This window comes from Amaranthus tricolor, chromosome 1 (assembly GCF_026212465.1).
Source record: "Amaranthus tricolor cultivar Red isolate AtriRed21 chromosome 1, ASM2621246v1, whole genome shotgun sequence".
Classification (NCBI taxonomy): domain Eukaryota; kingdom Viridiplantae; phylum Streptophyta; class Magnoliopsida; order Caryophyllales; family Amaranthaceae; genus Amaranthus; species Amaranthus tricolor.
This window is the reverse complement of record NC_080047.1, coordinates 35,804,213-35,816,593: the sequence shown is the minus strand read 5'-3', so window position 1 is coordinate 35,816,593 and position 12,381 is coordinate 35,804,213. Positions and strand designations below refer to the sequence as shown.

Sequence of the window (12,381 nt, the reverse complement as noted above, 5' to 3'; positions counted from 1 at the left end):
TATCCACATTTTTGCCCAATTAGAAAGCAAATTCCTAGGTCACTTCGTAGCGTCCAGGAGGTAAAAGAAATCAAACTTCCACTTGCTCAGTATAACGCAATTGAAAGGAAAATCTATATCATCATATTTGAAGAAATTCCATGAGGCAGTGTTAAAAGTAACTTATTTGGAAGAATCAGTCGCCTTAAACGACCTGATCAACGGAATGAAGGCTTAAAGGCTGAAGTTCCAGTTGGTCGAGAGTCAAGTGAAGACATACGCGGAGGCCATGAAGCAGTGTCAAAGCTACGTCACGGCCTCTGAGATATGTCAGGTACATGACCCCAAAAAGCGAAAGTCAGAGAAGAAGGACCCAATATCCTCCCATCAATCCTCAAGGAACAGAGAGGAACATTCATCAAAGAGAGATAGAAACTACATGCCGCATTGTCCGGAATCACCATCAAATATGGGACTTCCATCAAATATGGGACCTCCACGATCCAGACATGTATATGCCACGGAAGGGGAAGCTAGGACACGGAACTTACTCGATGGAGGTAATGATCCGATGTTCAACGGAAACAGGAAAAACATTTTCTTCGCCATCCCGGATGAGTTGCCAACTCCACCTCCTACTACCACCCCCTCTGATGGTCGCCACTACAATTTGTGGTGTGATTACCACAAAGAACATGGCTATACCTTGGCCTAATGTTGCAAACTCAAGCGTATCCTGCATCAGTTGGCCGACGAGGGGAAATTAACAAGATCAAAGCCGCAATCTTTCCTCATCAACTCTTGTTGCAATTCGAGCAGGATGACGAACAATTTGGTGTCCTTAAGGGAGATCAAGTAACAGCACGTCAATGCCTCTGAAATGAGGAACTTCCGTCATCCCCTCTAAAAGAGAGAAGGAAGAAAACTCTTCATCCGTCATGAGTGTGTATATGGATCACCCCCAATACACACGAAAGGCCTCGTCCGGTGGAACGACATGAGGAGGTAGAGATATTCAAGGAAAAATCAATCAAGGTAGGAAAAGATCTTCCAGATACAATCAAGCAGGACATCTTGGCAACCATCGCTGAGTTCCGTGACATTTTCGCTTTTTCCACGGAAGAAATGCCTGGCATACCACCAAGCGTTATGTGCCACAAACTCGACATAAAACCAGGCTACAAACCCGTGAAACAAAAGGTGCGACATCAGGGAAAAAAGAGAATTAAGGCCGCCAAAGAAGAAGTGGGAAAACTGCTGCATGCAGGATTCATTTGGGAATGCAAATACTCTGACTGGCTGTCCAATGTTGTCCTCGTCAAAAAATCAAATGGGAAATGGAGGATGTGCGTTGACTTCATAGACCTAAACAAAGCATGTCCGAAAGACGATTATCCTCTCCCCAAGATAGATCGCTTGGTGGATTCCACGGCAGGTCACGCCCTATTGAGTTTCATGGATGCTTAACGCAGGTTACCATCAAATCCCTTTAGCCACAAAAGACCAGCCGCATACAACATTCATTACAAACGTCTGTGTATACTGTTACAAAGTCATGCCCTTCGGGTTAAAAAACGCTAGAGCCACTTATCAGAGAATGGTCAACAAGGTCTTCCAGTCCCAGATAAGCCGGAACCTTGAGGTGTACGTGGACGACATGATCACCAAAAGCAAGCAGGCGTCTGAACACACCACGGACCTTCGCGAAACATTCACAACCCTCCGAAGACACCAAATGCGACTCAATCCTGACAAGTGCGTGTTTGGGGTCACAGGATGGAAGTGTCTTGGCTTTCTTGTGGACGAGAGAGGAATAGAAGCAAACTCGGACAAGATCCGAGCAATTCAAGATATGAAATCCCTTACATCCGTGAAAGAAGTTCAAAAGCTGACAGGGTGCGTGGTCACCTTAGGGAGATTTCTATCTAAGTCTGCGGACAAATGTTCGCCTTTCTTTAAGACCCTCAAACAAAGCAAGTTTGAATGGACAAGCGAAGCCGAGGAATCAACCGGTTGAAAGAGCATCTATCTAGCCCCTAATGGGCATCCTAGCAGATAATACACACACATTTGATTAGGTCTACTCACCAGCTAACTTACTCATGCTCATGAGGCAATTAAATGCCACTGGTTCTCAAATTAAGAGTGTCTGCGGTTTGCCTCTGACATCCAAATAACAGTATCACATGCCAAAATACTAGTCAAAACATTTTGCAAAATTCATTTTAGGGGAAAGGACAGTGTAACTCATATACAGAAGATTCCAACAATTCTCAACAAGACAACACTTTTTTTTCTTTTTTTTTTTTTGTTTTGCATGCGAGAAATAAAACCTAACTCTCTATGCTGAAATTGATAAAACTATACAGATGCATGAGTGAGTGAGTGAATGAGAAGTGATTATCCCCCCCAAGCCAGTCCAAGCACGGTCCTCAGTGTTTGGCACAAGATCAAATAAATGGTCACTGGCCTGAATCACCACCTCCAGAACCAGAAGGACCGCCCCATCTAGTGGGGTCAAACCAAGAAGGGTGTTCAGAAAACCCTTAAGGAAATACACCGGTTTGATAGAATTGGCCGTAAATAGGTTCAAGAGCTCGACGCTGGTCAAGCTCTAACTGAGCCATATGCTGAGAAACGTCATCTAGCCGGGTGTTTATGTGAGAAAATTGGGTCATGACAGCGCGTTGGAAGTGGTTGTAAGAATGAGGGATAGGAGGAATAATCGGATTGAGTGGAGGGTCGTGAGGTGGATGGAAGTCATTAATGTCTTCCTCTTCCTCATGATCTTCTTGTGCTAAATGATCATATTCCTCCTAAACCACAAAACTAGCAGGAGGGAATAACAAGTAGTGAGGCAAATCAGGGGAAAGTGGGGGAAGGTTCCGTGATGGTAAAACAATTATTCTCCTCCCAACATGCCAAAGAAAAGGACCAGTTTGGTCTGTAATATAGTTGGCATGCTTGAGGAAGCCAGTTTTGAGCAAGGCATCAGGGTGCCTCTCATTAGAGTCTACAAAACCAAAATGGACAGCAATGCAAGTGACAATACCACCAATTAAAAGTTTCGACTTAATAGGCCTTAAGTTCAATCTGGTCAAATGTTTCACCATTCGCATAGGAAGTGCATGGTGAGGATTGACGTTGCTCCTAACAGCGTGAGCCAAGAATGCAACATGATTTAGCCTAGATGCACTATGATCATGCCGGGCAAACAAAGTTGTAGATAGAAATTTCAGGAAAATTCTTAACACCGGATGTTGTACATTGCAATTGTTAGATGCTTTGGGTCAAATTCCTGCTTTCCGGTTATTTTTCTCCAAATTCCATAAGTAGATTGACCCGAAGCACCCTTCAAAAGTCCCCAATCGGGATCTAGCCCAAAGAGTTGTCCAAGTTCAGCACAAGACAAAAATCGATCAACATTGAGCAAACGGAAGGACATGCCATGCACACCATTTAGTACTGCTTCCTCACAAGAACTTAAGAATTCAAAAACTAATGCAGGATGAGAATTATAATACATGTTGAACATAGTAGTGAAATTCAGTGCACTACATAGATTTGACATAGCATTGTAAATTCCAAGTTCTCTTAAAGATTCATGACAGAAAAAACGTGAGGAAAGAATAACCTTACCTTAACCTGAAGAAACTTTTTATGTTGATGCTCATCTCGAAAGATGATGTCGGGGTACTCCGGGTTGGAAGGAATTGGTGTTTGACGGCTTCCTCCGCGAGAACATGATGCTCCACGAGTTGTAGACCTTTGCCTCTTTGACATCCTTGAATTTGAAAGAAAATGGAGCCCTTTTTGAGGAGAGAAAAAGTTAGGGTTTTGAGTGAAAATTGAAGGATAGATGTTGAAGAAGAGAGGAAGGGGAAGAGAATGGTGTGATTTTGATGGAGTTTTTATGTGTTTTGATGGAGTTTTGAAGAGAGGAAAGATGGTGAAAATTTAGAGAGAGAAAGCTTTGAGAATGGTTATGGAGGAAAGTGGAGGAGAAGAGAAGGGAAAAGGAAAATTTAAAAACGGCTGTTTGAAGACCCGACCGAGTTTCCCTCTAAACCCGACCGAGTTTACTAACATTCAGAACCTCTGTTTTCTGCTTCCTCACGGACCCGACCTGGTTTGCCCTAAACCCGACCGGTTTCTAGTCGACCTAGCTTTATGAAAATGCATCGTGCGCGGGCCCGACCGGGTCTTCAAGGAAACCCGACCAGGTTTTGATAACTTCCAGAATTTTTTCTAATATATCCTTTCGGACCTGACCTGGTTTACGTAAACCAGATCGGGTATCAATCTATGTCATTTCAACATTTGCAAATCATCTCAAATTCAAAAGAGCATCAGTCTCTCCCTCACAATACTCATGTACAAACATTAATAGGATCTCAAACAGATTTTTAACTAAGCATACAAATCACAAAGAATCTAAATTAGAACAACTCACAAACTTGGGTTGCCTCCCAAGAAGCGCTTTATTTATAGTCTATAGCTAGACTTCCTTCAACAACTCAGTAGGAAGAAGGAAGGGAAATGTTATAAACCTGATTCCCTTGAATGGATATTCCAGCTCGGTAATGTTTTAACCTTTGCCCATTCACCTTGAATGTACCGCTCCCCTCGCTCCAAACTTCTATAGAACCATAGGGGAAGACCTTGGTGACGTGGAATGGTCCAGACCACCTGGATTTGAGTTTTCCCGGAAATAGCTTGAGACGGGAGTTGAACAATACGACTAATTCTCCTTCCTTGAATTCACGCCTTTGGATGTGCTTGTCATGCCACCTCTTGGTTCTCTCCTTGTATAACTTAGAACTTTCGTACGCATCAAGGCGAAGCTCATCTAACTCTGCAAGTTGTAACATTCTATTCTCTCCCGAAGCATGCAAATCGAAGTTGAGGGCCTTGACAGCCCAATAAGCACGATGCTCAAGTTCAACGGGGAGATGGCAAGCTTTTCCGTACACCAATCTATAGGGAGTGGTACCAATGAGAGTCTTGAAAGCAGTCCGGTACGCCCATAAAGCATCATCCAACTTGTTAGCCCAATCTTTCCTTGATCTTGCAACCGTTTTCTCTAAGATGGACTTGATTTAACGGTTAGAGATCTCTACTTGCCCACTAGTTTGGGGGTGATATGACAAACCTACACGATGATGCGCACCATAATTTTTCAACATAGACTCGAACTTCTCTTCTATAAAATATGACCCTTCATCGCTATTCAACACACGGGGTTTCCCAAAACGAGGGAAAATAACTCTCTTGAAGAACCGAGCTACTACTCTTGCATTATTAGTGGGGGTGGCAATGGCTTCCACCCACTTGGAGACATAGTCTACGGCGACCAAGATGTACTTGTTCCCGTAAGAAGAAGGAAACGGTCCCATAAAATCGACACCCCAAACATCAAACAACTCCACCTTAAGAATGTTATTCAAAGGCATTTCAGACCGCCTAGTGAGGTTTCCAGTACGTTGACAACGATCACACGATTGCACATACTCATGAACATCTTTGAACAATGTAGGCCAATAGAAACCACAGTGAAGGATTTTTGCAGCAGTCTTAGTGGCACCGGCATGGCCTCCTGTAGGTAAATCATGATAATGAGCAATCATCGATGCTACCTCATCTTCCGGAATACACCTCCTAATGACCGTATCGGCACAAAGCTTATACAGATTAGGGTCATCTCAATAATGCTTCCTTGCTTCATGGAGAAATTTCTTCTTTTGCTGGTAAGTGAGATCATGAGGTAGAATTTGATTAGCCAAAAAGTTGGCTATGTCGGCGTACCACGGTGCTTTGCTAAGTGAGATGGCAAAGAGATGATCATCAGGAAATGAGTCATCTATCGCAGGACCGTCATCAACATTGTCAAGAAGAAGGCGAGACAAATGATCAGCTACTACATTTTCGGCCCCCTTTTTATCCTTAACTTCCGAATCGAACTCTTGAAGTAGTAATACCCAACGAATCAGTCGAGGTTTGGCATCTCTTTGTCATCAAATACCTCAATGCTGCATGGTCCGTATGCACAATCACTCTCGACCCAAGAAGGTAGGATCGAAATTTCTCCACCACAAACACCACCGCCAACAACTCTTTTTCAGTGGTAGCATAATTGAGTTGGGCGGCTTCAAGTGTCTTACTGGCATAATAAATGGCATGGAGTTTTCCGTCTTTCCTTTGGCCTAACACTGCCCCAACTGCAAAATCACTTGCATCACACATTATCTCGAACGGCAGGTTCCAATCCGGTGGTTGTCTGAATTGACTGGCTCATCCTTCTTTTCTTCAGAAACATCATCATTAGTTCCTGAATCTGGAACAACAATAGGTGAAGTCTTTACTTTAGGGGCTGGATCATGAGGTGTCCTACCGCTCCTCGTAGTTACTGCATTGAGTTGTTGATGGGGAAATGTGGTTGGGTTCTTTTTTGTGTTTCCCGGAAATTGCCCCATTTGCATGGACAAGTTACTCAATTGCTGTGCCATTTGAGCCATCTGAGTATCGGTCATTCATTTTGTTGTGAGCCAAAATCTGATTAATGGAGGTGCTGAAGTGTTCATTTTGCTTGCTTTGGGTAGCAATGAAGTTCTCCATTAAGCTCTCAAGGTTGGACTTCGGTGGATGTCTTTGTTGGAAACCCGATGGTATGTTGTACGAGGATGAGGGATTCTGGGCATTGTTGTTTCTGTAGGAAAAATTTGGATGATCCCTCCATCCTGGGTTGAAGGTGTTGGAATAGGGGTTGTATTGTTGTCTGGCATTCTGATTTTGGATGGCGTTGACTTGTTCCACAGCAGCAACTCCTTCGGCTTGAAGTTGGCAATCAACACTAGAATGCCCATTTAAGCCACAAGCACCACAGACTTTATTTACTGCAGCTACATCCAATTGCTCAACCTTCCTTGTCAAAGCCTGCACATTATTAGTCAAAGCAACAATAGCATCCACTTCATACCAACCACCTCGCTTTGGAGTTGATTGTTCTTGCCAGTGGTAATTTGAGGCCATGTCATCAAGAATTTTCTTGGCCTAGGTCAGTGTTTTAATCATGAAGTTACCCCTAGCAGCAGCATCCAAAGAAGTCTGGATTTCATGCCTCAAAGCATTGTAGACTGTCTTAATAACCATCCAATCTGGTAATCCGTGATGTGGGCACTTTCTGATTAGACTTTTGAATCTCTCCCATGCATCATAGAGTGATTCCTCGTCTTTTTGCTTGAAAGTAGAGATTTCATTTCGGTACTTTGAAGTTTTTCCGGGTGGGTAGTATCGATGCAAGAATGTCTTTTTCAGAGCCTCCCAAGAAGCAATGGAGTTGGGTTCTTCTTTACGAAGACACTGCTTAGCCGCCCCCGCAAGAGAAAAAGAGAAAGCTATCAACATTAATTGATCGGAAGTGATGTTGTTGTACTTGTGTGTCATGCACTTGTCGATGAACAAATTAATTTGGTCGGTTGGGCTCTCATTCTCAATACCATGAAATTGGTCCTGAGCGATCCAGTTGAAAAATGCTGACCGGATCTCATACTTGTTCCCGGAAATCTCTGGCTTCACAATGCTGGTAGTGACAATGCTAGCATAGAGAGTGATGTAATCCAGGAGGGGTTTCTCAGGTGTTTCAGCCATGGTTAAATCTTCCCTTCTCTTGTTTCTTCACCTTCTTTGGCTAGAGTTGAGTCTTCTTGCTGTTGCTTCGATTTCAGGGTCAAAATGTACTAATTCGTGTCCCTGTCATCTGGTTTGAATGCAACAAAAGAAATTAAAAGCAAAAGGTTAAATAGATAGGGGAGGGGGGACATAACCGAAGTGAAATCAGAGAAAAAGGATCAATTTAAACTCAGAAAATAAACACTAAACTAATCCGTTGTTGCCCGGCAACGGCGCCGAAATTTGATAGGTCGTTTATGTACTACCAAACAAATCCTAATATGCAACTAGTATAGTAGCAGTTAGGGTTGAATCCACAGGGAACAACGTAGTAAATGATTATTTTCCGGCTACCAATTGATCCTAAGTAACACACAATTTTAGAGAATATATGTCTAAACTAACTAAATGACTAGAGTACAAACAATTAAATTAGAAAGGTAAATCAATGATATTATAACATCTAGGGATAAACTTCCCCACTAGCATGATATGATGACAATGAGATCCTACTACCACTACAACAATCATAACCAAGTTCAATAGGATGAATACACCATTAAAGATACTAATAACTCCTTTCAAAGACTATTAGCTTCACTACCATACTATCAAACCTATTTTCATGGAATCAAGTATAGCAATGACATTGAACATAGTATTCTATAAAATCCAACAATCAAATCAATCTATTTTCATGAAGATTATCAAGCCCTTGATCTAAAAGTCAATTCATTCAACTCTAACTTTCGTTAACGATTGAATGAATTGTTAACCACAATTTCCAAAATTTCTATTGAAAAACATGAGTTAACTAGCATAAGAAACCAAGCATGAACAAGGATTATGCATAACAAAAAGGGATTGGGATTCAACAATTCATCATCAACATTATGGCTAGGGTTCCATCTAACCCTAGATTAAGAAACTACTCACACATATCAAATGTAACGAAACAAGAATTAATTAAAGGAAACATGATTAAAAGTAATAACAAGGAAGGGATAAAAAAATAATACTTGAAGTTGAATACCAAATGATGAACGAAAGTAATTGAAAGTTACAAAGTTTTTCTCCCAAAGTGAAGAATTGAAATTTTCTCAGAAAAACGTCTCTACGTATTACGTTCCCTAATGATAAAATATAAACTGTGCGGAAAACGGTTATTAAAGCAGGACCGGACCGGGTTTTAGGCAAGACCGGACCGGGTCCGTATGTTGAGAGTTTCCAAAGAGCAAAAATCGCAGGACCCGACCGGGTTTAAGCAAGACCGGACCGGGTCCGTAAGCTGAATACTTATGCAAATGATTATTGACAGACCCGACCGGGTTTAGAGTATACCCGACCGGGTCCTGGGCTTAGAGGCTTACATTCCTATTTCTTACTTGAAATCGCCCGAGTATGAAAATACCCGCCCTAGCTCATCATCTTGTGCTTACTCTTCTTCATTAGAACTCGGCAAAAGTACAGACGAGATCCAACGGGACTAAAAGCATATTCGAATGGACCCGTGAGCTCACAAAAGTGTTGTAGTGCGGTCTCGAACTCTGCCAAATCTCGAAACACGCATCCTAATGCTCAGATATGATCCGCTTCCAATACAAGAGTGGAGTAAAATGGCCTGAAATAATCAAAGACACTCAAAAACTCCAACCAAGCGTAAAACCACATGGAAAATGCGAAATCACACATCAAAATGCCATAAAATTCAAGGGAAAGGAGCATAAAAATATATTACAAAGTGCATACGTCACGTACCGGACTGCTTTCAAGACTCCCATTGGTACCACTCCCTATAGATTGGTGTACGGAAAAGCTTGCCATCTCGACGTTGAACTTGAGCATCGCGCTTATTAGGCTATCAAGGCCCTCAACTTTGATTTGCATCCTTGGGGAGAAAATAGAATGTTACAACTTGTAGAGTTAGATGAGCTTTGCCTTGATGCGTACAAAATTTCTAAGTTATACAAGGAGAGAACCAAAAGGTGGCATGACAAGCACATCCAAAGGCGTGAATTCAAGGAAGGAGAATTAGTCCTATTGTTCAACTCCCGTCTCAAGCTATTTCCAGGAAAACTCAAATCCAGGTGGTCTGGACCATTCCACGTCACCAAGGTCTTCCCCTATGGTTCTGTAGAAGTTTGGAGCGAGGGGAGCGGTACATTCAAGGTGAATAGGCAAAGGTTGAAACATTACCGAACTGGAATAACCGTTCAAGGGAATCAGGTTTATAACATTTCCCTTCCTTCTTCCTATTGAGTTGTTGAAGGAAGTCTAGCTATAGACTATAAATAAAGCGCTTCTTGGGAGGCAAGCAAAGCTTATGATTTGCAGATGTTGAAATGACATAGAACTGATACCCGATCTGGTTTACGTAAACCAGGTCGGGTCCGAAAGGATTAAAAAAAAAAAATAAAATAAAATAAAATAAAAATTCTAAAAGTTAACAAAACCAGGTCGGGTTTACTTAAAGACCCGGTCAGGCCCGCGCACGATGCATTTTCATAAAGCTAGGTCGACTACAAACCCAGTCGGGTTTAGAGAAAACCAGGTCGGGTCCGTGAGGAAGCAAAAAACAGAGGTTCTGAATGTTGGTAAACCTGGTCGGGTTTAGAGGGAAACCTGGTCGGGTCTTCAAACAGCTGCTTTTAAAATTCCCTTTTCCCCTCTCTTCTCCTACACTTTCCTCCATAACCATTCTCAAAGCTTTCTCTCTCTAAATTCTCACTATCTTTCCTCTCTTCAAAACTCCATCAAAACACACAAAAACTCCATCAAAATCACACCATTCTCTTCCCCTTCCTCTATTCTTCAACATCCATCCTTCAATTTTCACTCAAAACCCTAACTATTTCTCTCCTCAAAAAGGGCTCCATTTCTTTCAAATTCAAGGATGTCAAAGAGGCAAAGGTCTACAACTCGTGGAGCATCATCTTCTCGCGGAGGAAGCCATCAAACACCAATTCCTTTCGACCCGGAGTACCATGACATCATCTTTCGAGATGAGCATCAACATAAAAAGTTTCTTTAGGTTAAGGTACGACTTATTCTTCCCTCACGTTTTTTCTGTCATGAATCTTTAAGAGAATTTGGAATTTACAATGCTATGTCAAATCTGTGTGCTGCACTGAATTTCAATACTATGTTCAACATGTATTACAATCCTCATCCTGCATTAGTCTATGAATTCTTAAGTTCTTGTGAGGAAGTAGTATTAAATGGTGTGCATGGCATGTCCTTCCGTTTGCTCAATGTTGATCGATTTCTGTCTTGTGCTGAACTTGGAAAACTCTTTGGACTAGATCCCGATTGGGGAATTTTGATGGGTGCTTCGGGTCAATCTGCCTTTGTAAAACCGGAAAGCAGGATTTTGACCCAAAGCATCTAACAATTGTGAATGTGCAACATCCGGTGTTAAGAATTTTCATGAAATTTCTATCTACAACTTTGTTTATCCGGCATGATCATAGTGCGTCTAGGTTAAATCATGTCGCATTTTTTGCTCACGCTCTTAGGAGCAACGCCGATCCTCACCATACAGTTCCTATGAGAATGGTGAAACATTTGACCAGATTGAACTCAAGGTCTATTAAGTCAAAACTTTTAATTGGTGGTATTGTCACTTGCATTGCTGTCCATTTTGGTTTTGTAGACTCTGTTGAGAGGCACCCTGATGCCTTGCTCACAACTGGCTTCCTCAAGCATGCCAACTATATTACGGACCAAACCTGTCCTTTTCTTTGGCATGTTGGGAGGAGAACAATTGTTTTACCATCAAGGAACCTTCCCCCACTTTCCCTTGATTTGCCTCACTACTTGTTATTCCCTCCTGCTAGTTTTGTGGTTGAGGAGGAATATGATCATTTAGCACAGGAAGTTCATGAGGAAGAGGAAGACATTAATGACTTCCATCCACCTCACGACCCTCCACTCAATCCGAGTATTCCTCCTATCCCCCATTCTTACAACCACTTCCAACGCGCTGTCATGACCCAATTTTCTCACATGAACACCCGGCTAGATGACGTTTCTCAGCATATGGCTCAGTTAGAGCTTGACTAGCGTCGAGCTCTTGAACCTATTTACGGCCAATTCTATCAAAATGGTGTATTTCCTTAAGGGTTTTCTGAACACCCTTCTTGGTTTGACCCCACTAGATGGGGCGGTCCTTCTGGTTCTGGAGGTGGTGGTTCGGGCCAGTGACCATTTATTTTATCTTGTGCCAAACACTGAGGACCGTGCTTGGACTGGCTTGGGGGGATAATCACATCTCATTCACTCACTTACTCATGCATCTGTATAGTTTTATCATTTTCAGCATAGAGAGTTAGGTTTTATTTCTCGCATGCAAAAAAAAAAAAAAAAAAAAAAAAGTGTTATGGCTTGATGAGAACTGTTGGAATCTCCTGTATATGAGTAACACTGTCCTTTCCCCTAAAATGAATTTTGCAAAATGTTTTGACTAGTATTTTGGCATGTGATACTATTATTTGGATGTCAGAGGCAAACCGTAGACACTCTTAATTTGAGAACCAGTTAAGTGGCATTTAATTGCCTCATGAGCATGAGTAAGTTAGCTGGTTGGTAGACCTAATCAAATGTGTGTGCATTATCTGCTAGGATGCCCATTAGGGGCTAAATTGATCTTGACTTTGCTTTACTCCTCCTAGAATTTGACTAGATGTACCTTGTTGAAAATGAATTTTCAAGCTTAGATGTTATTTGAAACCACTT

The 12,381-nt window shown here is 42.0% G+C and overlaps 1 protein-coding gene and 1 non-coding gene across 2 annotated transcripts; both read left to right on the top strand.

Annotated features, from left to right (window-relative positions):
• Positions 1-7,138: 7,138 nt before the first annotated feature.
• Positions 7,139-7,244, top strand: LOC130801459 (small nucleolar RNA R71). Its single transcript, XR_009039617.1, has one exon. It is a non-coding gene; the product is annotated as a small nucleolar RNA R71 (small nucleolar RNA).
• Positions 7,245-7,624: 380 nt separating this feature from the next.
• Positions 7,625-9,906, top strand: LOC130809931 (uncharacterized). The gene is made up of 2 exons (XM_057675800.1): positions 7,625-7,738; positions 9,505-9,906. The coding sequence occupies exons 1-2, from the start codon at positions 7,625-7,627 to the stop codon at positions 9,904-9,906; spliced, it is 516 nt and encodes a 171-aa protein (XP_057531783.1).
• The last annotated feature ends 2,475 nt before the right edge of the window (positions 9,907-12,381 follow it).

Coding starts and splice junctions, on each gene's coding strand:
- LOC130809931 (XM_057675800.1), top strand. CDS start 7,625: ATGGTTAAATCTTCCCTTCTCTTGTTTCTTCACCTTCTTTGGCTAGAG. Junction 7,739..9,504: donor ATTCGTGTCCCTGTCATCTG/GTTTGAATGCAA, acceptor CGCGCTTATTAG/GCTATCAAGGCCCTCAACTT.